General features: G+C 42.1%; 1 protein-coding gene across 1 annotated transcript in view; it reads right to left on the bottom strand.

The window, feature by feature from the left end:
- The window catches only part of BTRC (beta-transducin repeat containing E3 ubiquitin protein ligase), a 2,835,508-nt gene that overhangs the window by 755,484 nt on the left and 2,052,113 nt on the right, over positions 1-27,911 (bottom strand). The window contains exon 10 of the mRNA XM_044056496.1: positions 3,444-3,562. Coding sequence (XP_043912431.1) covers positions 3,444-3,562 — 119 coding nt within the window. The remainder of the gene's footprint in view (positions 1-3,443; positions 3,563-27,911) is intronic.

The raw sequence follows: 27,911 nt of genomic DNA, 5'->3' as shown, positions 1-27,911 counted from the left end.
GTCAGTAGGTCCTTTACAAAGGTCAGGTGCTTTAGCAGCTTTTCCTGACTGTCTGCCTGAATCAGGCAGTCGACCAGTATGGGTAAATTTGAATATTTCTTTGTCTGCAAAAAGCAATGGTGGAAGCCAGGTATTTTGTGAAAGCTCTGGGAGCAGTGGATAAGCCAAAGGGAAGTGCAGAGAACTGAAAGTGCAGTAATCCAGCCCTGAAACGGAGATATTTCCTGCAAGACTCCCTGATTGGGATGTGTAGGTAGGCTTCTTTTAGGTCTAGGGTGGCTAAACCAAGCATCCTTGGAGAGCATAGGTAGAAGTTGCTGGAGGGTGAGCATTTTGAATTTTGGTATCACCAGGAAAGTGTTTAGAATGGAAAGATCGAGGATGGGGCACCAGGTGCCCCCTTTTTGGGGTACAAGGAAGAGTCTGGAGTAGAAACCTTGGCCTACCTGTTCTGCAGGAGCATGCTCTATTGCCCTAGTCAGCAGGGCAAGGACTTGCTTTTTGGCCTCTGCCCACTGTCTTTTTTGACTGAGGGTAGTCCTGACATTCCCATTGGAAATGTTCCCTTAAGGTATGTAGGGATTCCCCAAAGGAGAGACCCTCGAGTGGAGAGGCTAAAGGGATGGATTCCTCTGCATCAGAATCCTCATATGCTGAGAGGGTTGCATATCTTCATAATCAGATGCATCAGCTTCATCTGACTCCTGTTCAGATAAAACTGGGGACAAATCTATTTTTCTTTTAGAAGGGGTAGCCTGTCTTCCCCTGATAAGCATTATAAGGTCTTCTGCCATTTTAAGCATCTGAGACTGAGGCAAGGAAGCAGGTGCCTGAGATTGGGTCGTTGGTTTCTTGGGTGTGGTTCATACCCTGGGCCTTAGAAACTCTGTAGTTTTCGAAAGAATGGTAGACGCTAAAGAAGCCGTCGGTCTGTGTCGAGAATCGGTAGTGCGAAGTACTTGCTCAGAAGCCGTTGTCTGCTCAGTGGCTTCGGACCCATCCAAGGTACAGACATCCGCAGGATCCTTAGTCGATGAAGTCTCTCATGGCATACTGGACTCCGAAAGGGTCTCGGTAGCGGCCTGCGAATCCACAGAAGCGGGCATCAGGGGCTGTGAAAGCACCTCACTGAGGACCAGAGAACTGATGACTAGCTTAATAGAAGCGTCGTCAGCAGTTTTGGACCTATGCAGTCTGTCTTTATCTTTACGTTTTTTTCAGAAGATCTGCTGTCGGATGGCTTACCGAAGCCACATCGGAATTCGAGGACTGAGAGCAAAAATATCTAGGTATAATAAGGGCACACCAACATTATAGTTCTGGCGTTGAACAGAGCACAAAAGTGACAGCGGGGGATGTCGTGGTCTGGGCCTAAGCAAGTGACGCAGTAGGAATGAAAATCTTGGTGTGGTACTTGCTTTCCATAGGCGAGACAATTGTTAACTTTTTCTGACATCGATTAGAGCAAGAAAAAAGGATCCTCAATGGGATACTTAGCTTTAGAAGACTTCAACTTCAATTTCGGAAACGAAAAACTCAGGTAGCGGCCAACCGGCACTTGTGCGAACTGCTTCTGCTTCAGGCTCCTCGGCAAGAAAGACTGATGTAATGGCGTCGGCTGCCTTAATTTATAACACTGATGACCTGACATCAGTCCTGGAGCAACGGCAACCGACGCAGAAATACTAAGCCTCTGGCATTCAGACCGACTGAGGGCTAACTCTGGCAGGGATAACCCAAATGTGATGACTGTAACAGTGAAATACGAAGAACATCTTAAAAATCCCTGAACTTGTGTGTTTGTATATGTACATATACATACACGGGTGGGTGTGTGTCTATATATACACACACACACACACACACACACATATATATATATATATATATATTATTGTATCACTGGTGTCTCCTCATGCTTTATTGTATCCTATGTTTTCTACCCTCAGATTGTATGTATAGATTTTTCTTAAATTACATTTACACTACTGTTTTATTAGATACTGTCTAATTCTCTGAAGCTTTTCTCCCTGGGTCTCACATGAAAATGTGTACTTTTTACCCAGTCGGACTTTCTCGTTAAACAAATATTAATAAACAATACATGTATGTGTGTGTGTTTTATATATATCTCTCTTAACCAAATATATGTCATCTGAACTCATAGAAAACCACTTGTAGCACTCAGTGCTCTGTTAAAGACACCCAGATGTCACATTAGACTCCAAATGTAACGTACTGAATAAAAACTCAAAAGCAACTGTAGACAGGTCTTAAAGTCTGTTAATTCTGCTTAACAATACAGCTAGCTAAACAATACAGCTAGCTACTTTGAAACCACAGAGATGCCCATCTTCCATTACATCTTATTTCCTTCTCACATATGTACATTTTGCACTCATTGCCAACTCCACATAAAGTTGCCAAGTACCAGAGAAACTACCACTGGCTGGAGATGAGCATTCTATGCATCCATGTATTAATCATCTCATGCTGAGCAGTTGTCTTAAATCTCCCTTTACCGTAATTTATCACATTGACTCTGTTTCCTTGCTTTTGTAGCAAACAGCCTTTTTCCCCTCCAAGACTTATTATTCTAGAGGTACTCAAGTTCTTCATCTTGTACCCACTCTATTTCCTTTGTCTGCATAAATCATTACAGTATCCAGGAATTCCTGATGTCTTTATATGCTGTGTGTGACTCAATAATCTGATTTATTTTTAGGTTACTCTTACTAGAAATGTACATAGCACTCAGACTATAACCTGACTGCTGACCTGTTTACCTAGGAACATCTGCAGAAAACTCTCCTCATAATACACTACATCATCTTACTATCGATAACTGCCAACGTCTTATACGAAGCAGAGTTAGTTATGCACTCCATTTTAAGTATCACAGTCCACTTTGCCCAATGGTGGTCCCCAAGCACACTTTTACCCTTGATTCTTTGTACAAAATATATAACACCTGGAAATTTAAGTCAGCTGCCAAACCTTCTATCAGTTCTTAATATTTAGTCTAACTCTCACAGCTCACTCCTTCCCAAAAGTTCACAAGCATCATTTCATGAAATTTGTTTAGATCTTTAAGTTACATGTCTACAATCCAGCTAATGGTGTAGGACATTTTTCTTCTTGGCTTGCTGTAATCCTACTTCACTAGTTTATTTTGGCTACAATCTGCATTGCAGGACGTACGATTCCCACACTGGCAGATCACCTGCTATGTGTTATCCTTTTTAAGCATACTCATGAAAATAAGACACTGCAAACCACGCAGCTATTCCAACTTGTTCATTTAATCGTACACATGCACATAAAAGCAAAGTTCCACTAGTGTATCAAACTTCAGTCTAATATATTGGCAAATGATGTGTACCAAATTCCTCTTATCCCCAGAGTGCATTCATTTTTTTTGGCCAATAGCAGCATGGTTATACCTGACTGTGGAGTCAGAAGATCCAGTAATGATCACTCTCTCATCGTACTGCAAACATAAGACCGAGCCAGTATGTCCAGTAAGAACGCGTATACATTCCAAAGTGTTCTTGTCCCAGATCTAATAAAGAACAAAATAAACAAAAATAATTATAAATTGAGCTACTTAAAATTGCTAAATGTGTCACTGTATTGCAACGTTGTAGAAACTGACTGAAAATTGGCTGTCGGGCATCTCAAAAGATCCATTTCCAACAAATAGCAAATTGATCAAATGATAAGAAGAAATGCTACACAGCTGCTGCACTGCAGAAATGTGAATTAATAAAAGAAATAAAATTCTGATACAAAGACACCAATTTCCAACAAATAGCAAGTTGATCAAATGATGAAAAGAAATGCTACAAAGCTGCTGCACTGCAGAAATGTGAATAAAAGAAATACAATTCTGATACAAAGATGCTATGTGAAAAAATAAGAAAATTCTACTTCTGCATTCTAATCAGTTGCCTACAGAACAGTGTTTAGACAAACATTTTTTCTTTACTTGATGTGACACATTTTAAAATTGAGATTAAAGAAATACTGACTTTGCCAAGTGCTCCAGTTTCCTAACACATCCCCAAAACAAGCTGTTGTTGAATTTGCAATCTTCTAAAATTGCCTAAAGAGGTGTTATGGGGTTGAACCTTGTGTGACATTAACTGTTTTGCTTTGTGCTCACTGAAGTGCAAGGGTAGGCACCAACAACCCTGTGATTCTGGACTGGATTAAGGTAGTAAATGGACAACAAAAACAATACCTGCAAAGTCTTGAATTAATACACAATTTCCAACAGATGACCAGCAGGCTCATTCACATTATCTATATTTTCCAGCTACTAACAACGAATGCATTTCCATACATACTGGGAGGACTTTACCATTACATACACAATGAACAAACAACAGACCAGGGAACCAAAGAGCACAGCAAATGAATCCAACAATTGTAGAAACCATTCCAATTTGCAGCTGTTGTAGAAAGATTTTTTTAAAGGTAAAACCACAGTTCAGCTGCGAATTGCCACTTTTGAATTCATTTGCTGTGGTCTTTGGCTTCCTGGTCAGTTGCTTGTTCATTGCTTGGATTTCTGTTCTAGTTTCAGGTACTTCTCAGTTTTTTTGTGATTACACACACTTTGACATACAAATTCCTCTTTGGAGTTTTGCTGCTGCCACACATTTTACCCCTACTATTTCTGCCAGAAGGATGATGCAGAACTACAAATATTACATCATAGTTCTGAACCTACTTCTCCCTAGCTACTGAGAATTTTTCACGTTTTTACTTGTAGCTTTATTCAGAAAGGATATCCCCTTCTCTTCATTACTGATCATCACCTCCACACTTGTATCCGCTGATTAATATTAGAAGTGCAAACTTCTTTTTTAATCAAGCAACCATAAAAATGCCTACTATCCAACATAAAGCCAGTAGCAGTGACTGAGAAGGAAAAATGTGATTAAATGGCACAAAATCTTGCCTTTAACACCATTAACAGAATCTATAACACCAAACAGGACAGGTTAAGTCAGGCACCAAAAGGGAAACTGGTTAGACTTAAAATGGCCCGCAACGGCAGCTAGCCTAGTACTTGTGTATGAACCTAAGAACTACAAAGGCAAACAAAATTCTTGGAAGTACATACAAATAAACATGCTCAGAAAATGCACATATGCAAACATGCTCAATATAAATAACAGGTACATTTTTTTTCACATTCACGTAATCTATAAGGGGATTGTTTTCAATAGATCCTACAAATGAGATCATTTGTACCACCAAACTTGATTCACTCTTTTTCTTGAAAGCTCCAGCACTCAGTGCTGGCACACAGTGTGAAGTTATATTCTGACTACGTAACAGCCTAGCCAGTAAGCTCGCCAGTACTAAGGGAACACTGAAACTAGTGAAATATTTCCCTATATATTATGACCTGCAGCTCTGACACCCCACATACAGAATTAATGGCCACCAGAAAAAGCCATTTCCAAGAAAAAAGAACTTTAATGCCACTAAACCAGTGGGTTCAAATAATAGCAAGTTTACCAGTTATGAAGTTTAGATTATATGGAGGCAAGAGACTTCACAGGATGATAGACTGTCAGAACAACTTTAAGGAGCTTCTTAACCAGACAAGGCTGGGCCACAATCAAGCCACCCCACACAACTCTGGGTTGGAGAGATACAGCTGACACACATCCTGATTATGGATAAGTGAGTTCAGCATGGTCTCATACACCTGTAAATGTGCAATGGTCATGTGCCACTTCCTTGTCACATGACACAGAGCACATGACCATTATGCACCTGCAAATGTGTAATGCTCATGTGCTGATTAACATATGACAAAGAAGTGGCACTTAGCAAACAAAGGCTAGTACCTGGCTATTCAGACAAAGGCTAGTTCCTGGCTAGTCACTGGCATCAAAACATATTCTCTAATGATGTTTAGGGAATTACATCCTACAATCAAGGTTCCCATCAAACATATATTTGCTTGGTATCCAGGTCCTCAGCCAGAAGTCCTTGTGGGAGACAACAAGGCACCTCCCTCAATTTAGTCAACAATCCTACTTGGCCTGTGAGAATGACTGATGTAGGGAGGGGAAACACTAGTGTCAAGTACTTCCTGACTCATAGCATGTGACTTTTAGAGACCATTTCCTAGAACAGGTTGGTATGCCTTAAGCTCTGGACAAATCTGAAGGCCAAAGAGATACCTTTGAGATTTGCATAAACCACGCACGGGAAACTTCCCTGGTGTATGGCCTGACTGAGATGCAAACTGTGCTAGCAGCAGCAAAGAGAGGCGAGCTAAAGGGTTTGACGTAATTATGCAGTCAAAGCATGATGCTATGGCATGTGTCAGAAGTGAACGCATGTTCCCCAACTGCAAATGCTTGTGAGGAAAATGCCAAATCATGACAGACAGAGAGGGTCAGTTCAACCACAGAACAATAAAAAAGGAACTCTAATGCTGGACCAGCAAAAGCTAGTTTAACACAGTCACTGTTGCAATAACTCATAATACACAGCTTTATAATACATAGGTTATAACAAACATGAAACCTCAGCTGAGATTATTAAGGAAATTGCACTCACTCACTCCTGAGTCGCATGCCATTGTACCAACACAATTATCTATCAATTTTTCCCTTGGAACTAGACAAACTTTCAACTTAAGCATTCAAACCATTCACTTCTCATACCGGCACTTACTCAAAACTCATAGCAAGCACTAATAAATCTTAGCACTAGACCCCCATACTGTAGAGAAGGACAAGGCTCTCTATTCGACCTTACCAGCCAATCAGTAATACAGTTCACTGTACCTATCCAGGCATGTCCAAAGGGCAGTTTCAGGTGTACTCTCCAGTCCAAATGGTGAATCTAGGCATTTTGAGGCAATGTTACAATTGCCTCATGTACACAGACAACCCTCTCCTCCTTCCACCAAACACCAATACATGTGAGAGATGCAAGTATACAGCCAAACTGGAGGCTAAGGTCTCTCAACCCAAGACTGGACCAGGCAGTCAAGTGGAGAAGGGAATTACTTGCATCACACCACCAGTCTCATATAGACCTATGAAACCAGCACCGGCAAAAAACACACAAATACATGAAAACACTTGGAGGCTCTAAATACAAATCTGCAGAAGCAACAGAGACCTCCAAAAGAAGACATCCAAGCAACCTCCACCCCCTAACACAAACCATGAAACACATACTTCACAAAACCAGTGTGCCACACAATCACAGCCCTTAAGGCAACATAACATACCCAACACACTAGTAATAGGCGACTCTATAGTCAGGCACACTGACGTCCCACTCACTAGGCTGAATAAGGAGAAGGTTACTGTTAGCTGCCTGTCGGGTGCCAGGATCCGCCACATAACACAAGCACTCAGGTCACTCCAGAACAAGTACAAATATGACTCTGTCATTGTCCATGTTGGTGTGAATGACCTGAGTCGTACCTCCCTGGACTACATGAAAAGAGACATGGAAGAGCTCTCTGATCACGTAGCACAGGCCAGTATGATCCTGCCCTCAACAAGAATGATACCACGGCATAGAGAAAACATTATCAATTTCAACAACTGGCTAAGCTTCTGGTGTCATTCAAAGGGGATCCAGTGTCTGTCAGCCTGGGATGACATGCTAGACAAGCCACGCTGCTTCACTAGAGACGGCTTGCACCTGTCACCCTTAGGGTTTCGAATACTGGCCAAGGCTCTTGCCACCCCCATAGTGCCTTTTTTAGGCAAGGCTCAAAAGACAAACCCACCGCCATAAACAGCACAAGTAACAAAAAAGTGAGGGTAATGCTACTCAATGCCAGAAGTCTTAACCTCAAAATGCATGCACTAGAGGCACTCCTCAGTATGGAGAAAATCGATATATGTGCAGTAACAGAAACCTGGTTTAAGACTCCAGACAGCACCCCAGCACTACCAGGTTACAACTCATACCATACATTTCGGCCACAAAACCCAGACCGAAATATAAAAGGTGGGGATGTATCCATATTCATCAGGGATACCCACATCTCCAGGTTAGTGGCACAGCACAATGCTTCAGAGATCATCTACGTGCAACTAACAATGGGCAAAACTGCTATTCAAATTATAGATTGCTACATATCACCCCCCATGTCCCAGGACCCCCACTCCGCATTTCTGGAAACACTGGGAAACATAAAAGTCCTACCAAACACCCTGATATTGGGTGATTTCAATTACCCAAACATTAACCGGGAGAACTACTCAAGTACTAACTCCCTTGCCCAACATTTCCTAGAATTTATAAACTCAAATGCCCTGGATCAACTGGTCAACACCCCCACCAGAGGTGACAACATATTGGACCTGGTCATCACCAACATGGGCAACCAGTGTTCCACACCAGAGGTCAACCCCTCACTGGTTAGATCTGATCATAAACTAATCACTCTGGATGTCCACATTCCGCCACCACCCCCTTTCAAAGAAACCACTGTGAAAAACTTTTAAAAAGCAAACTTCACATTACTAAAGTCTGGCGTGGGAAGTTTCAAAGCCCCCATGCTAAAGGATAACACTGTCCAAGCTGCAAAATCCTTTACTAATGCACTCTACAGGCACCTAGAAGAATGCATGGATCGTGCTATCCCAAACAAAACCAAGACTCACTCCTCCAAGTAAAGGAAACCAGTCTGGTGGACTCCTGTCATAAACAAGCTATACAATAGAAGGAGGAAACTAGTACAGAAAAGAGTAAAATCCTAAGAAGGGAAGACATCAAGATCAGTATCAGCAAGAAACTATGTTCCCTCATAAAATCATCCAAGGCTAGCTTCAAAAGAAAAATTGCCATGGACTCCAAAGATAACCACAAGGCATTCTTTAGCTATGTCAAGAATCTAAGTGGCAATTCTCAGATCTGCTTGGAGTTACTGCAGAATGGCACAAAATACACTGAACCGACCGATATAGCCAACATCCTGGCAGACAGGTTCAGTACAAATTTCACCCCCCTCTCACCCGCAAAGGGCCTATAACTATACCAGAAGAATGTAGTGCCCCTGAAATCACAGACACTCAGGTTAAAACAGCCCTCTGCAAAGCCAAAAACACAGCATCAATGGGACTGGACGGTGTCCCAGGCTGTGTCCTACACGAGCTCAAAGATGAACTAACCCCTCACTTAAACACACTGTTTAAACTCAGCCTCTCTACAGGCTACGTGCCCATAGAGTGGTGCACAGCAAAGGTTATTCCACTCCACAAAGGTGGAGCCACAATGGACCCCAGGAACTATCACCCTATAAGCCTGACTAGTTTGGTCTGCAAAGCTATGAAGCACATCATCATGGATCTCATTAACAGAGAAATTGGAATCCTCCAAACACTGGACCCTACCCAGTTCGGCTTTGTTAAGGGCAGATCATGCCTCCTAAACCACTTCTTTGAGACAGTTATCAAGGCTATAGACAAGGGAAAGGTGGTCCAGACAGCCTACCTAGACCTTGCAAAGGCCTTCAACACCATTCCCCACTCAGGTATTATAGACAAGCTCACCAGCCTGAACATAAAGCCCTACGTCATGAGATGGGTTGCCAAGTGGCTCACGGACAGAACCCACATGGTAAGAGTTGCGGGAGCTAGGCCTGACTCTAAACCGGTTACAAGTGGCGTTCCTCGGGGCTTAGTCCTAGGACCCATCCTGTTCGGCATATACTTCCTCAGAGGTACAGGCAAGCACAGGAGGACTATGGCTGACCAAGTTCGCAGATGACTGCAACCTAGGGGCTATAACTGCCTCTCTGGCTGACACAGACATCCTCCAAAAGGGTCTCACTGAGACAGATACCTGGTGTCACAACCATGACCTCAAGCTAAATGCCAAAAAGTGCATAGTCATCCCCTTTGGAAAAAACAAAGTACCCACAAACTACCACATAGGTGGTAGCTCCCTAAATACGGAAGTAGTAATAAGGATCTGGGGACCAAGTAGATAGTAAACACTCCTTTGATAATCACATTGCCAAAGTGGTTAGAAAATCCTTTTATTTGGCCCACCTAATCACAAAAGGGTTTGCATCCAGATCGAATGAGGTCATTGGGCCCCTCTATGCATCACTCATCAGACCCATCATAGAGTACAATGCCCCATTTGGGATGTACCTTACAAGACACCTGCAACAACTGGAAAGACCACAGAAGTACCTCACCAAGAGGATCACTGGCCTCAAGCAGATGCCCTATGCAGCTCGACTAAAGAAACTCCAGCTGTAATCAGTTGCATAACGCCTACTCAGAGGTGATATCTGCCTGACATAAGAGCCCATGTCCAACCCAGAATTGATGGACATGCTCCACCTAAAGAAAACCATATCCCTCCACACACTCCAGGGATCTAGACCTCACCACAACAATAAATAGGACGTGTTGGAGGGATAGATCCTGTCCCAGAGACTTCCCATGCTCTGGAACAAGATTCTAATCTACATTAGGCAGAGCTCCTCGGTAACCCTCTTTAAGAAAAACATTGACGAGTGGATGGGAAACAAAGTTTACCCGAGGGATCACTTCAATGGCTCTGCTGGACAGAGGCACAAGGAACTAATCTAAGGGGGCGGCGAAAGCCATCACATTCTGGCTAGGCTTATATATACCTTCGGGCAGATAGCCTAGTACCTACCTATGAATCTATACTTTTATTTTTATTTTGAATTTGTTAACGGGGGTAGAACACTGATCCCAATGGACCCATTTCCGTCTCAGCCCAGGCAAAAACAATAGATACATGACATTATATACAGAGTGAATGACAAAATGAAATATATACATAAATCACATGCAAAGTGAATACCATAGCTGGCTTGAGAGTATAAAGGTAATAAATATATAAACTACATTATATACAGAGCAAGTGAAAAACACAGTATATATATATATATATATATATATATATATATATATATATATATATATATATATATATATATATATATATATATATACACACACACACACACACATATATATGCATTATATATAGCTCATCATCAGAATTGGCATGCTGAAAGAATCACAGTCAAAAACTGATTCAGAGCAAAATATGTAGGCAGAAGAAGGGAGTGAAAAGGTTAAGTTATATGACCAGAGAGACAGCAGTTGCATTTTCCTAGTCTTAACATGTGATTTTATTTGTGAATGGGAAATGGGGCAAGAGGGATGATCTTTTAGAAAAGAAGGGTGAGATTCCCAGTTTGGGACCAAAGACTGAGAAGTATGGTCTGTGCAGTGAAGCCTAGCTCAGGGGGTGTAGAGGAGGATATGCATGTTTAAGATGTCTAAGGTTGTATGTTGGTGCATGTCTGAACAGTCTGGAAGCTAGTGGGGGAAGGTGTCACTTTTGATAAGTTTAAATAGGTAAAAGGTGAGTAGAAAGTGAGCAAGTTGTTCCACAGATAGCCAGTTAGCTTTTTCAATGGTTCTTCTCCAGCTGTACTCATTTCTTAGGGAGACAGTGATGCATCTGCAAATGGCATTTGAAATGGATTAAAGGTGGATATATTTCTTTTAGAAGCTGCAACAATTTGCAGGAAACAATATTCTAGCTGAACTTACACTTTTCTATACTTGAAAATAAGAAAACTTGTTTATGTCCAATAGCTGATAACTCTCGGTGAGTGGTTCGATAACCATCCAGCTCTAACAAACAATTTCTTGCGTTTCTGGCGTTATACCTCAAAACTACCACAAGGTAGTTATCATTCCTAGTCCCAATATGCCGATACATAAAAAGGTAAACCTATACCCGATGCTAATGTTTCACTAATGAAGCATTTATACATCAAAATCCAATCACCCTTAAACTATAACTGAGTGAACACAGTCTTGGGTCCCTTAAATTATTTTTCTAAGACCTCTCCTACATATGACGCTTTCTGCAATTTTTTTTTTTTTTTTTTTTTGGGGCGGGGGGTCACTTTAAGTGGCTTTACCTGTAGCAGATTACAATTATATGATACTGCACATAAATTACTTTTATCAAAAACTTGTAAATCTGCAGCAATATTTATTTCCTTCTGGAAGAAATCCTTCACAACATATCCCTTAAGGTATCATAATATTTCCTAAATATACTACACATATTGACCTCAAAGTTGTACTAACAGTGAACAATTACCATCCGGATTTCTAAAACTATCTGCCACTATGAAGGTATGACAGTTACTACATATGGGAACCCGTAGTTATTTTTTCCGAAGTGCAGCACACTGTACTCCTATTTTTTCCTCTGCTCTGCGCATGACCCAATAGCTCCTATACCGGTACAAAAAAAAAAATAAGATGAAGAACCTTGATCTGGAGTGAAGGTTTATGCATTGTTCATGGTTCACTAAATATCTTGCGGACTTGTAATTTCTGTGGTTCCAGGCTCTTCATTTTGATTTGTGGATCTTCTTTACATTGACAATGACAGATTTAACAATTTAGATCAGGAAGCTTTTGGACTTTTCTCTACCTGCACCCAGCTGATCCGTTTGTTCTGTGGAGCAAGAGATGGAGATTCACAAGCTAGGTGACTGTACCATGACCAACTCATGCCTGTCCAAGAAGTTTTACAAGTCCACCCATTCCTTAATGCCTACAGTTGGGTGGTAGGGAATGGCATAGGTTGCTGGACCTGTGGGGTGGCCTACAGCTTTCAATGATGGAGTACCCCCCTTCCCTTGTAGGCTCTTTGAGTTCCACTGTGTGCTGTCACCATCATCTCATTTGAGCATGTGCACTGTTCCACTGCATGGTTTACAGGTGTAACATCCAGTGGTCCTGTCAGCTGTCACTCAAGTGAAGAGCCATAGCTGCTTCCCTCTTCTCTGGGAGAAATGGCAGGGACCACTCACTCCCATCTTGCCCTTCCAGCTCAGTCAGAAGCCTAAGCCACTAATTAAGCCAAAGTTGCATGGGTTCATATTAAGGATTTTAGCCCTCCATGAAACCAGAGCTGGCCCACATTGCATGCCTTGGAATTATAAAATAACTGCTTAGATTCAGACCGCTCAACAACAGACTCTACAAACTTGTGTATTTTTCCTTGATGCTTGTTACTACGCTTGTCTTTTAAGTAAAAGGTGAAGTCCCAAGACTAGAAAAACTCTCTTGTTAGCCTCAGCAAAAAGTTGAGATCCCTCATCAAATCCTCTAAAGTCAGCTATGAAGGCAGAATGGGGCAGACACTAAAAACAATCACAAAGCCTTCTACAGTTATATCAAGAACCTCCACGGCAATACCCAGATTTGCTCTGAGTTACTGCACAATGGTAACTCCTATACTGAGCCAACAGAAACTGCCAACATACTGGCCGACAGATTCAGTGCCAATTTTACCCCTCTCCCCCCAAAAGGAACAATCACAATACCAGAAGAATACCAGGAACCAAGCATTACTGCAGCACAGGTTAAAGCTGCATTGTCCAAGCCCAAGAATACAGCTTCCATGGGACCCAATAATATCCCTGGCTGTGTTATACATGAACAAAAAAGTGAACTGGCACCACATCTGTGTGCCCTATACAGTGACAGCCTCACCTTGGGCTTTGTCCCTACCGAATGGCGCACTGCTACAGTCATCCATCTCCATAAAGGGGGAGCGACAACAGACCCTGGGAATTATTGCCCTATTAGCCTGATGAGTCTGATATGTAAAGCTATGGAGCACATCATCATGGACCGGATTAACAAAGATATAGGAAATCTCCAAACTCTGGACGCCACGCAGTTTGTCTTTGTGAAAGGGAGATCATGCCTGCTCAACCTGGTTGACTTCTTTGAGTCAGTTACCAGGGCTCTGGATGAGGGTAAGGCAGTGCATACACCCTACCTTGATCTAGCCAAGGCCTTTGATGCCATTCGTCACTTGGGAATTACTGATAAACTGACCAAACTACGCATCACCCCTTATATGACTAGGTGAATTGCAAATTGCCTCAAAGACAGAACACACTGTGTGAAAGTAGCAAACTCCAAGTCAGACTGCTGACCAGTCACAAGTGGAGTCCCATAGGGATCGGTCATGGGTCCCCTACTGTTCGGCATCTACTTCTCAGAAGTCCAGGCAGGCAAAAAGGGACTCTAGCTGACCAAGTTCACAGACAACTGCAAGCTGGGAGCCATTATTAACTCCCAAGTGATACAGACATCCTACAGAAAGGCCTCACTGAGACCAATGGCTGTTGTCGAAACCATGGCCTTAAGCTTAATGCCAAAAAACGCGTGGTCATCCCCTTTGGTAAAAACTCAGTTCCCACTAATTACCACATAGATGGGAGCCCACTGAAGGCATTATGAGAGATCTGGGGATGCAGACTGACAGCAAACTCTCCTTCAAACACCACATTGTTCCTGTGGTCAGAAAGTCCTTCTGTGTGGCACATCTCATTACCAAGGGTTTTGCATCCAGGAAGAAAGAGGTCAGCGTCTCTCTCTACTCTTGCCTCATTAGACCATTCATCAAGTATACTGCCCCATTTGGCATGTACCTCACTAGACACCTGCAACAGCTGGAAAGACCACAGGAGTACCTCACAAAGAGGATCCTATGCATTAACACATGTTCTATATGGACAGACTCAAAAGACTCCAGCTATTCTCTGTCTCATACCGCCTACTTAGAGGCAATCTCTGCTTGACTTACAAAGCCATGTTTGACCCAGCTCTGTTAGAAATGCTACATCTAAAAAATCCCAATCCCTCCACACCACATGCTCCAGAGACCTCATCCTCATTACCACAATCAACAGAACATGCTGGAGGGACAGGTTCCTCACCCAGAGACTGCTCATGCTCTGGAATAGACATCCTATACATGTCAAGCAGAGCACCTCACTGTCCCTCTTCAAGAGAAATCTTGATGAGTGGCTGGGTAATAGAAAGTTCACCCCAGGGATCACTCCAGTGGTTCTACTCGATAGATGCACTGGGAACTAATGTCTGGTGACATGATGCCAGGGCATTTCTATGTGCTAGGTTTTTAAAGGCACCAGGGCCATTAGTCTAGTACACACCTATGAACCTATGTAGACCCATATTCCTTCCTTTCCCAAAAGCGCCAGTTTAAGTTCATTAATAAGGAATGGTCCCAGTACCATTGTCTCAGAAGAGATGACATCTGTAATTCTAACAGCTATTGCTATAAAGTCAATTTTTAAATCGCTGTATTTTGTGTGTGCATGTATACGTATATATGCATACTTAGCTACAATCTGCAAAAGTTAACACTCTTACAAACTTGTTTTTTCAGCCTACTGGCTGCTTTGTGTGTGAGACCCCCTTACAGCAGTATTTGGGAATTCACCCTTACTCCTCTGTTGTGTGATCTCAGATTTGGTATTGCATAATTAGCAAGGGGAATGGGTGGGGGCACAGGGGCATTTGCCCCTTACAAAAAAAAAAAAAGAAAGCTTGCTTTTCAATCTGATCAGATTCACTCTAAAAAGATTGCTCTTTTGAGCATCCACTATATAGACAATCACACACACACACACACACACACACACACAGTGGATATAAAAAGTGTACACACCCCTGTTAAAATGCCAGGTTTTTGTGATATGCAAAAATGAAACCACAATAAATCATTTCAAAACTTTTCCCACCTTTAATGTGACCTATAACCTGTACAATTCAAATGAAAAACAAACAAAACTGTTAGGGGAAAAAATATACAAAATAAAAAAAACGTACAATAAGCTGGTTGCATAAGTGTGCACACCCTTAAACTAATATTTTGCTGAAGCACCTTTTGATTTAATTACAACATTCAATTTTCTTGGGTACACACCTGCCATCAATTAAAGAGACTCTGATTAACCCCAAATAAAGTTCAGCTGTCCTTGTAGTATTTTCCTGACATTTACTCAGTTGCCTGCTACAGCAAAAGCCATGGTTCGCAGAGAGCTTACAAAGCATCAAAGGGATCTCATCATTAAAAGGTATCAGTCGGGAGAAGGGTACAAAAAAATTTCCACAGCATTGGATATACCATGGAACACCATGACGACAGCCATCAGTAAGTGAGAAAATATGGGACAACAGTGACGTTGTAAAGAACTGGATATCCCTCCAAAATCGATGAAAAGACAAGACGAAAACTGGTCAGGGAGGCTACCAAGAGACCTACAGCAACACTGAAAGAGCTGTAGGAATTTCTGGCAAGTACTGGTTGTGTACTACATGTGACAACAATCTGCCGTATTCTCCATATGTCTGGCTTATGGGGAAGGGTCACAAAACAGAAGTCTTTTCTTACACAGAAAACCATCCAGGGCTGGCTAAAATTTGCAAAACGATACATCAAGTCTTCCAAAAGCATGTGGGAAAATGTGTTATGGCCTGATGAGACCAAGGTTGAACATTTTGGCCACAATTCCAAAAGGTACGTTTGGCGCAAAAAAGTACAGCTGTGTACACTCACCATAAATGTAGAGGTGCGAGTGTATTCACTGTTGCAGTCATCATGCTTGGGTTATCTGCCTGCAGGTAGCCCTCAGTCGGCCCGAATACCAGAGACTTAGTACTTCTTCATCAGTTGCTGCCACTCCAGGACTGACGTCAGGTCATCAGGAGTATAAAAACAGGCAGCTGACGCCATTACATCAGTTTTTCTTGCCCCAAATGTCAGGAGCCCCCCAAATAAGGAGCTAAGTTATAGTGGGGAAAACACCACCAGTAAAAAGTAAATACCAATACCCCTGAAAGGAGTGAGTAGTAGACAGAGAGAGAGAGACAAGGGGGCTGGAAGGAGGGAAACCAGGACTGCAACAGTGAATACAATCGAACATCTACATTTATGGTACATGTGCACAACTGTACTATGTTCTTCGTGCTTCACTGTTGCAGTCATCACACTTGGGTAGATTCCCAATCTGAAGAAGGGTGGGGGCAGTCAAGAAGAGTTGGGGCTGGCTAGTATGCCCTGCAGGACTGCTGTTGCAAAACCCGCCCTGGATTTGGAAAAGATAGGCAGGTGGTAATGCTTGGAGAAGGTGTATACTGAACTCCAGGTAGCAGCTTCCAGGATGTCCCTGGTAGGGACTTCCCCTGAAGAATGCTGTAGAGGTAGACGTTGCCCTAGTGGAATGTGTTCTGACCCCATGAGGGGTTGGTTTCCCATGGTGCTTGTAGCAGAAATGGATGCAGTGTGCTATCCATTTGGAAATTGTTTGTTTTGAAATGGTCTTGCCCTCTGCCCCTCCTGCAAAGCTGACTAGTAACTGGTCAGACTTCCTGAAGGGCTTAGTCCTATCAAGGTAGAATCTGAGATGTCTGGGCACATCCAAGGAGTGCAGGATCTTTTCCCCTTTACTTTGAGGATTAGGGAAGAAAGTTGGCAAATGGATAGATTGGTTGAGAGCCACACTAAACCCCACTTTAGGCATAAAGGAAGGGTTAGTCCTGAGGGAAACCCTGTCAGCATAGAACATAATGAAGGGTTCCCCAGCCATAAGTGCTTGTAGCTCAGACACTCTTCTAGCTGAAGTGATGGCCAGAAGCAAGGCTGTTTTCCAAGAGAGGAATTTTAACTCTGCTGATGCTGCAGGCTCAAAGGGTGGAAGCATGAGCTTTTCCAGTACAAAGTTAAGGTCCCAAGCAGGGGTGGGTGCTCTCCTTGGCAGCCTTAAGTTGTTTGTCCCTCTCAGGAACTGTTTGATAAGAGGGTGAGAGAAGACAGGTGGCTCAGTGTTGTAATGAGATGAAATGGCAGAGGCATGAATCCTAATAGAGGAGAAGGACAGGGCCCTGTGGATTAGATCTGCTAAGTAATCCAGGATTAGAGGCAGGGAGGGGAGAGTTGTGCCGTCTCCTTTAGAATTAATCCAGGAGCACTACCTTTTCCACTTATCAGCATAGGATTTCCTTGTACTGGGTCTTCTGGCTCCAAAAATGACATCCAGCACCTGCTTGCTTAGGCTGGTTACTGGAGGAGAATTCAAGGAATAAGCCAGGCTGCAAAATTTAGGATTTCAGTTGCGGATGCAAGATATGTCCCCCCTGCTGAGAGAGTAGGGTTGGGTTCTGGTGTAGGTGCCAGGGTGGCACCGGTGACAGGCTGCGAAGGAGTGGATACCAGTGCTGGCGTGGCCAGTCGGGGCAATCAGGATTGTCCTTGGTCTGTCCACTCTTATCCTGAGCAATACTCTTGAGAGAAGGGGCAGTGGGGAAAGGCATAGATTGAGAGATTTACCCACTGGAAGGATAGGGGATCCACTTTCCAGGCCCTGCTGTGAGGTGTCCTGGTGCAGAATTTGCTGAGCTGGTGATTGCAGGGGGAGGCAAAGGGATCCACCTCTGGGGTCCCCCATTTCTGAACCAGAAGGTTGAAGGTGCTGGGCTCTAATTGCCACTAGTGTGGGTCTAGGAGATTTCTGCTTAAGTCGTCTGCCAGTGAGTTTTGCTTGCCTGGTAGGAACTGAGCTTGCAGATGAGCCTGCATGTCCAAGGCTGTATTCCACAGGGTGATGGCTAGCCTGCAGAGTGGGTAAGAGTGGATTCCCCCCTACTTGTTGTTGTACCACATAACTGTGGTGTTGTCTGATTTTATTAGCAGATGTCATGGTGAGAGTAGGGATCTGAAAGCTGTGAAAGTGTGCTGCACAGCTAGCATCTCTTTTTGGTTGATGTGCAGATGAATTTGACTTGGGCTCCAGTGGCCCTGAATGCACTTGCCGTCCATGTGTGCCCCCCAGGCATAGTCTGATGCATCTGTGGTTAGGGTCTGGGTGGTGTGGGGTTGAGTAAAGGGCAGGCCCTTGTTGTGGTTGCATGCTGCTGGCCACCAAAGAAACTCTGCCCTTAGACAGGGTATGATAGGAATGAAGTTTCCTCATATGCAGTCTGGCATATGGAATTAGTAAGATGCATGAGGCCATGATTTCTAGTGCCTGCAGGATTTTCCTTGTGGATAGCTGGGTTCTGGTGGTCATTTGAGTAAAATAGTCTGTCAGATAGTCTTGTTTTTCTGGAGTGAGGAATACCGTCTGGAATGCTGTGTCCAAGCTTGCTCCCAGGAATATAATCTTTTGACTGGGGACTAGTTTTGATTTCTTTTCGTTGATGGTGTACCCCAGGGAGGTTAGAAAGTTTTTTATCAATGTCAGGTCCTGCAACAGCATTTCCTGACTGTCTGCCTGAATCAGGCAGTCGTCCAAGTATGTGTAAATTTGAATATTTCTCTGTCTACAGTAAGCAATGGCTGGAGTGAGGCATTTTTTGAATACTCTGGGAGCAGTGGATAAGCCAAAGGGAAGTGCAGAGAACTGATAATGCATAGATCCTGCCCTGAAGCATAGATATTTCCTGCATGACTCCCTTACAGGGATGTGCAAATAGGCTTCTTTTAAGTCTAGGGTGACTAACCAGGCATCTTTGGCTAGCATGGGTAGAAGCTGCTGCTGGGTAAGCATTTTGAATTTTGGCACAATAAACGGCACGGACTTTTTAATAAACGTAAGCGCTTTCAGCTAAGCAAATGCTCAGCCTTCATCAGACTGGTCTGATGAAGGCTGAGCATTTGCTTAGCTGAAAGCACTTACGTTTATTAAAAAGTCTGTGCCGTTTATTGTGTCAGCATGCTTCTACTTTCCTTTTGTGTGTTTTACTCAGTTTTTGTTTTTTCTGTTTCGTTAGATTTTGAATTTTGGTACCACCAGGATGGTGATGAGAATTTAAAGATCTAGGATTGGGTGCCAAGTGCCCTCTTTTCAGGGTACCAGGAAAACTATGAAATAGACTCCTTGACCTATCTGTTCTGCAGGAACAGGTTGAATTGCCCTTATAGAGAGCTGGGATTGAACTTGGGTTTGAGCCTCTGCTCACTGGTTTGGAAGAAGGTCTGGGAACCCTTTTGGGGTTGGCAGTAAGTGGAAGTAAAATTTGTACCCCTGGGATACAATGTTGAGGACCCATTTGTCTTTGGTTATAGAAATTCAGTTTTTTGCATGAAGGGCAAGTTTTCCTCCTAGGGGCACAAGCAGTTGGGCAGAGGTGGGGAGTGGAGTTGAGAAGTCATTGGGAATTCTTTCCGTAAGGGGGTGGCTTAGCACTCTTTGCTTTAGAGGTAGAGGCACTCCATTGCTTAGATCTCTGCACACCCTGAGACTGTAGTCTGGGGGGGCCTGTTTCCCCTGGGTCTAGTTTGAGATGTCCTTGAGGGGGCTGGAAAGGACCAATGTTTTGAGGAGCAATGCCTACTGAATCTAGGAGGCTGTACTTGTAAGAATTCTTTGTCTGCATAGATTTAGCTTTTTCTTCCATCCTTTTAAGAGCCTCTTCTGCTTTGGTGTCAAACGGATTGTCCTTGTTCAAAGGGGCGTCTAATAACTTTGATGTGATATGGTCTGGAAGGTCTGTTCCTTAAGCCAGGCATGCCTTCTCAGTACAGAACCAGTGACTGCTGCCCTGCAAGATGCTTCTAGGGCATCAAAGCCACACTGCAATGTATGCTTGCTGACTTAGCTTGCAGAATGCATAAGCTCTTGCAATTCTTTACTTTAAGCACAGTCTGTAAAGGTAGCTATTTTTTGCTTAATAAGTTCCATAAAATGTTGTTGGTACTTCAGCATGTGAAACTGACAATTCAAAGCCGTAAGGGTGAGAGTTGCAGAGGTATATACTTTCTTACCCCATCTGTCCAAAGCTCTGGAATCCCTGTCCAAAGGGGTGGGATTCTTAGCTGTAGTTACTTTGATACCTTTAGCCCCCTGGGAAATGATCTCTGGGTCAGCAGTAGGATTTTTGCAAAGGAATTTGTGAAAGTCAGGTACTCTGTAGTACCCGTCTGGTTTCCTAGGAGCAGGGGGTAAATTATCAGGAGTAAGACTGGATTCCATAAAGACAACATCAACAACTTCCAGGACTGGGGGTATTGCTAAAGGCCTATGTTGTGGCAAGTCTAGAAATTCTCTGAGTCTCTTTTTGGACTGAGGATAGTCTTGGCATTCCCAAAGGAAATGCTCTCTTAAAGTATGTAAGGTTTCACCAAAAGATAAACCCTCTGGAGGAGAGGCAGAGGGAATGGATTCCTCTGCATCTGAATCCACATAAGCAGATAAGGGCATGTCTTCATAATCAGAACCCTCAGAGTTGTCAGACTTTTGGTCTGTTGAAGCTGCTGGGAACTGATCTCTTTTTCTCTTAGCAGGGGAAGGCTGACTTCCCCTAATCAGCATAATAAGGTCTTCTGCCATTCTAAGCATTTGATGTTGTGGCAAGGGAGCAGGTGCATGTGCTTTGGTCGTCAGTTTTCTAGGCGTAGCGTGTGTTTTTGGCATTAGAAACTCGGTAGTTTTAGAAAGAACTGAAATCTCTTCGGCTTGTGTCGAACATCGGTGGTGCGAAGAACTTCCTCAAAAGCCGGTGCCTACTCAGCAGCTCCGGACCCATCCAAGGTAGAAACATCCTCAGGTTCCATAGCCGAAGTAGAGTCTCGTGGTATACCAGACTCCAAACGCGTCTCACTAGAGGCCTGCGAATCCACTGAAATGGCGGGTATCAGGGGCTGCGAAAGCACCTCACTGAGTACTGGCAACTAGCTTAACGGAAGGTGTCGTTGGCAGCTTTGGACCTGTGCGGTCTGTCTCTGTCTTTATCCTTACGTTTTTTTTCGGAATATCGGTAGTCAGATGGCTTACCGAAGCCATTTCGGAATACAGAGATCGAGAACGAAAGTATTTAGTGACAAAAAGGACCCGACAATGAATGGTCCGGGCGTTGAACAAGGCACAAAACCGACAGTAAGGTATGTCGTGGTCTGGGCCTAAACAGGTGACGCAGTAAGAATGAAAATCTCGGTGTGGTATTTGTTTTTCACAGGCAAGATAATTGTTAACTTTATCTGACATCAGTTAGAGCAAGAAAAAAAGGATCTCCAATGGAGTACTTAAGCTTTAGAAGACTTCAGGATGATTCAATTCATAAATGAAAACTCAGGCAGCATCTGACCGGCATGCGTGCAAACTGCTTCTGCTTCGGGCTGCTCGGCAAGAAAGACTGATGTAATGGAGTCGGCTGCCTGTTTTTATACCCCTGACGTCAGTCCTGGAGCGACAGCAACCAACGCAGAAATACTAAGTCTCTGGCATTCAGGCTTACTGAGGGCTACCTGCAGGCAGATAACCCAAGTGTGATGACTGCAATAGTGAAACACGAACATCATCAATACTTCGCATCACCAAAAGAACACCATCCCCACGGTGAAGCATGGTGGTAGCAGTATTATGCTTTGGGGTTGCTTTTCTTCAGCTAGAACGGGGGCTTTAGTCAAGTTGGAGGGAATTATGAACAGTTCCAAATACCAGTCACTTTTGGCTACAAAGATGAAGAGGAATTTCACCTTTCAACATGACAATAACCCCAAACATACATCCAAACTTAACAAAAAAAAAATGGCTTCACCAGAAAAAAATTAAAGTTTTGGAATGGCCCAGCCAGAGCCCAGACCTAAATCCAATAGAAAATCTGTGGGGTGACCTGAAGAGGGCTGTGCACAAGAGAGGTCCTCGCAATCTGACAAATTTGGAGTGCTTTTGCAAGGAAGAGTGGGCAAATATTGCCAAGTCAAGATGTACCATGCTGATAGACCCCTACCAAAGAAGACTGAATGTTGTAATTAAATCAAAAGGTGCTTCAACAAAGTACTAGTTTAAGGGTGTGCACACTTATGCACCCAGCTTATTGTATGGTTTTTATTTTATATATTTTCTCCCCTAACAGATTTGTTTGTTTTTCAATTGAATTTTACAGGTTATAGGTCACATTAAAGGTGGGAAAAGTTTTGAAATGATTTATTGTGGTCTTGTTGTTTTATATCACAAAAACTTGGCATTTTAACAGGGGTGTGTACACTTTTTATATCCACTATATGTCCTTCCATTCACTGGCTGCAGTATTCCTTACAGTTGGACGAGTGCAAAAGCTCAAGAAGAAACCTGGGAGGAGGAAGGACCAGTAAAGCCCTCTAGGAAGCCATGAAGAATAGCCCTAGCAAAACCACCTCCAGCTCTGGAGATTACAACCAACTTGTAGTGCTTGGTAAACGTATGCACAGAAGTCAAGGTAGTTGCTTCAAAAATAGAATTAGTATTCTACTCCTTGATAAAAGCACCAGAAGAAGCTGCAGAATGAGTCTTTACAGAAGAAGGAAGGCTCTTACCATGAAAATGACCTAGTGCCATCTGTGCCAGGGAGGGTTGGGCAGTACATGTGTACATATGCCAGCATAGCCAGCTGGAGATTTGTAAATAATTTTATGTTATTTGACTATAACTCTGATTTGTACAGATGTTTGAGTTAAAAATATATTTGTAAAGTTACTTGTGTTAAAAATGCATCAACAGTTGGTCCTGCTGGACAGAAGGACTGTATGCATGTATATTAGGTTGTACTGTTGTAACTGATAAAATGTGTATGTTTATCACTGAACCCTAGAAGTGTGGAAAGACTGAAATTGTGTTATACTTTCAGATGATGCCACAGATCTTAGTAAAGCTGTGTGTGTGCTCATTGTACCACAGTCAGGTGACCAGAGGTGGTATCATCATCTAACCACCATCTGGCTTCTTTGGAACACTTGCAGCAGCATTTTGGAACCTGACAGGAAAGATTTCTGGCAGGATACAATATCTCACACTTCCACATAGACAAAGAGACATATCTGGCTTTTGCTGTGGTAAGACACTCAGTACACTTTAGCTTGGCTTGCTTTAGGAAGTAATCAGGGAACAGTACGTTTTTAGTCAGTCAGGGACATTGAGTGAGAATAGTTTAGTATTGTTTTCTGCATCTATGAGAAACTATCCAACTGTATTATTATTATTTTATAGTTGTTTACTGTATTCAGTATTCTCCTGTTTTCTGTTTTATTATTTATCATAAAATATTTTAATACTTTTCATTGTGTCTGGTCCTTTACAGAATACTTTTAAAATCTTGAGATTACTTATGCCTGTTTTAGTGACATTATGGCCACTTCTGAAAGCCTTGCTGCTTTGGTCGCACTCTACCATTTGTATAAGTATTAATTTTATACAGTATAATTGGGGTACCATTTGTAAGAGCCTTGGGGTAGCTGATTGGTGGCAGTGTGATTACCTCATGGTCTGAGCAGAAAGGGGCACAGCTAGGAAATCTGTGCCAGCTTTTTCCAGGTGTAGGGGTGTGTGTGTCTGTGAAACTCAAATATCCAAGTGTGTGTCAGCTACTGGGAACAGGGACACAGAGCTCCAAAGTGGTCAGTGTGGAGTTTTGTGTGGGCCTGGAGAGAGAAAGAGTCTCCAGCCCTAGGTCTGAAGTGTGCTCTAAAGGGAAATTGTGCTTGATGTAGGGAGCTGCATCTGAAAATACTGTGTGAATACATCTTTACTCTTAGTTACCATCCCTCACCAGAGTCGGTGGTGAGGATCGAGTCTCCTTGATTGCTGGCCCAGAGGATGGATCCCTCACAAGTACAGCAAAAGGAAAAAGCCTTTGAGATCCAAGAAGAAATAGTTTGCCTGGATACAGCTAATTCCAAGGACCTAGGATGAAAAGAAAACAACTGATCAGATTTTCTTACTGACTTAGTCTTACCAAATAAAATCTGAGTTGTCTATGTACCTCTAAAGTATGCAGCACCCTCTCAATGGCAGATTGCGGACAGGGGAAAAAAGAAGGCAAATGAATAGACTAATTAAGTGACAACTCATTAACCATCTTGGGCACAAAACAAGGATTAGTACTCAACTGGCTTTGTCCCAGCTGAATGTAAAATAGCCACTGTTATCCCCTTGCACAAATGTGGTGCTTCCACTGACCCCCGGAACTACAGACCTATTAGCCTGACTAGCCTTATCTGCAAGGACATGGAGCGAATCATCATGGAACTTATCAACAAAGATATAGGTAATCTTCAAACACTTGCCCATACTCAGTTTGGATTTGTCAAAGGGAGATCATGACTGTTATGGTCCCCCTGTTGTAGAAGGAAGTAGTAGTCCACAAAAATCACAAAGTGACAGGCCATAGAAGAGCCATAAAGATGACAAAGTGGACTATTGAGGATAAGAAAGAAATTATGTATTGTTACTACTTATGCAAAAAGCCCACAATTCCAGACATAAGATATACAAAATGATTAAGACAGAAATTAAGAGAAAAGGAAAATACTTCCACATGAAAAAACTGTCAGAAACTTCAAATAAATATTTGTATTCATTAATACAACAGATTTGTGAAAAACAATATATAGATCAAGAAACTTTAATCTGTTTGGAAAAAGAAGCATCTGAGAAAGTGCGAAAATATAAACAACAAAACCTAGAGATTTTTGAAAAGTATAAAAAAGAAATATGGACATGGGAAAGAGACAGCAATTTGATAAGGTGCAGTATTTATGCAAAGGAGAAAGCCAAATTAATCAAAATAAAGACGACAGCCCCAAAGATATTTGAAGAGAAATATAGGCAAAGGCATCCAGATATGGAAAATTTACAATAAAAAAAATAGTAGCACAAAGAGGGAATGTAGAAAAGATTAGTAAAGTAGAAGCTAAAAAAACAGAAGTTGAAGTTATGGAGTGCCTGAAAAGTGAAGGATTTGATGTAGAAGGCTTCACACAGGTTACATCACAGCATGATGGAGTGAGTCCCCAAAGCAAGGAGAAGCAGGAAGATCAGGAGACATCTGAAGAAGAAATATGGACGTGGGAAAAAAAAGAGATTTAATATGGTGCAATATTTATGCAAAGGAGAAAGAAACACTAATCAGTACAAAAAGAGTAGCACGAAAGATATTTGAAGAGAAATACAGGCAGACTTGGAAACTGTACAATACAAAAAAGAAGACAAAGTAGAAAAGGAGATTAGTAATGGAGAAGTTAAAGAAACAGAAATGGAGATTATGGAGTACCTGCAAAGTGAAAGATTCAGTGTAGAAAATCTAATTCAGAAAGCACTACAACAGGATAGAGCAATGGGTATTCAAATTAAGGGGAGACCTGTGGAACAGGAAGCAATTGGTCAGGTGCCATATGAAGATATTTTGCAGTCTTCCACAGGAAACCAGTATAAACATTCACTTGAAGCTGAACAGCAAGGGAAGAAACAGGAAACTGTGGAAACTCTGATGCAGTCAATGTTGAGGAGTGACAGGCCAGTGAGTTTCCATATGGCACAGCACAGGATGAAACTGAAGAGAATGCAACACAGGAAGATGCTACAGAACTTTCTACAGAATGCCTACAGGAAATAGAAAACAAAAAATGTGTCCTCAGTTTAGAAGAAAATGAGCTAACAGAAGAGTTGCTTGATTTAATAGACATAGACAGACACATTAAGATCAATGAAAGAAATAGACTGCAGAAGGTCAATAAAACCCAGAAAGTCCGAAGTTTGATAAAACAAATGAACATAGTAATTAGGACTGTCCATAGCAATCCATGCAATGTAACAGAAGTAAACAAGATACATTCCTCTGCAGCTTAATTAATACCTGGTAAAGTTCTAACACAAGAACACAGGGTACTGAGGGAAAGGAACGACAGAAATCGAATACCATCATGGAAGTATCGAACAGAGAAAACTATAAAGCAATTAAGAAGTGTCACTATTAGAAGAATATTGAAGAAGGAACAAATCAACAAAAATACTAAGAAAGATAGATGTGATAAAAGCAATGAGCAGTGTTAGAACAGACCAGGATCTATCATGCACTATCGCAAATAAACTAAAAATCTCAACACAGGTGGAAAAACTTAGAAGATATGCAGATAAATATAAAAGAAAAGTACAAAACAAGCAATTTATTGATGACCCAAAAAAAGATTTACAGAAAAATGGGAAACAAGGTAAAAGGAATTCAAAGACTGCCACAAAAAGAAGAAACAGATACATTTTGGAGAAGTATCTACGAAGATCCTGTGGAGCACAACAAAGATGCTAAATGGGTAGAAGACGTAAAAGAAAGAACAAGAAGTTTAAAGGTACAGGATATGAAATGGGATGAAGTAACAGCTAAAGAGATTGAAACAAAGTTAAGAGGAACCTCTAATTGGAAAATCAAAGGCCTAGATGCAGTATTTAACTTTTGGTTAACAATATTAACATCTTTGCACAAAGATTTAGCCATGAGTAAGAACTATTTATATGCGTACCCAGAACAGACACCAACCTGGCTAAAAGGAAAAACAATGCTCGGGCCTGCAAGCTACCCTAAAAATTACAGAACAATAACTTGCCTTCCAATGATGCATAAACCATACATGGGAATTGATGCAGACAGAATTTATAGTCATTCAGAAGAAAACTCAATTATGACAGTAGAACAAAAGGGCAATAAAAGAAATTCACATGGAACAAAGGATCATTTGTTGTTAAAGTCATAGGGGAGAACTGTAAAAAAGGGGAAGAATCTAAGTATAGCATGGACTGACTACAAAAAAGTATTTGATAGTATCCCACATTCATGGATAAAAAGTACTTAAAAATATATAAGATAACCCTACACTGATCGACTACATTACAGTGACCATGAAACAGTAGCAGGCCACTTTGCAATTAAGTCATGATAAAGGACAAATTATTTTCCCAGGGATAAAAAAAATTCAAAGGGGATATTTCAGGGTGGCTTTCTGTCACCGCTGCTAATCTGCCTTGCCCTTAACCCATTAAAGGACCACTACAAGTAAATGATGAAAAAACTTATATTTTTTTTATCTAGTCATGATTTTCTGCACCTCCCAAAGCTGCTTTCAACGAAAAAAGTATTCATTCTTAATTTTTTTTTTTTTTTTACTCCTGTCTGCCCTCATGCGTGCAGATATCCAGATGAGAGTATTTTCCTTTGGAGGGCTACATCTGTCCCAAAATGCAGTATGGCAGCCCTGATTGTGAGAAC

This window comes from Protopterus annectens, chromosome 14.part0, assembly GCF_019279795.1.
Source record: "Protopterus annectens isolate FY-2018-M chromosome 14.part0, PAN1.0, whole genome shotgun sequence".
In the NCBI taxonomy this organism is placed as follows: Eukaryota; Metazoa; Chordata; order Ceratodontiformes; family Protopteridae; genus Protopterus; species Protopterus annectens.
Note: the sequence above shows the minus strand (reverse complement) of the source record. Positions and strands in the feature narration are given on the sequence as shown.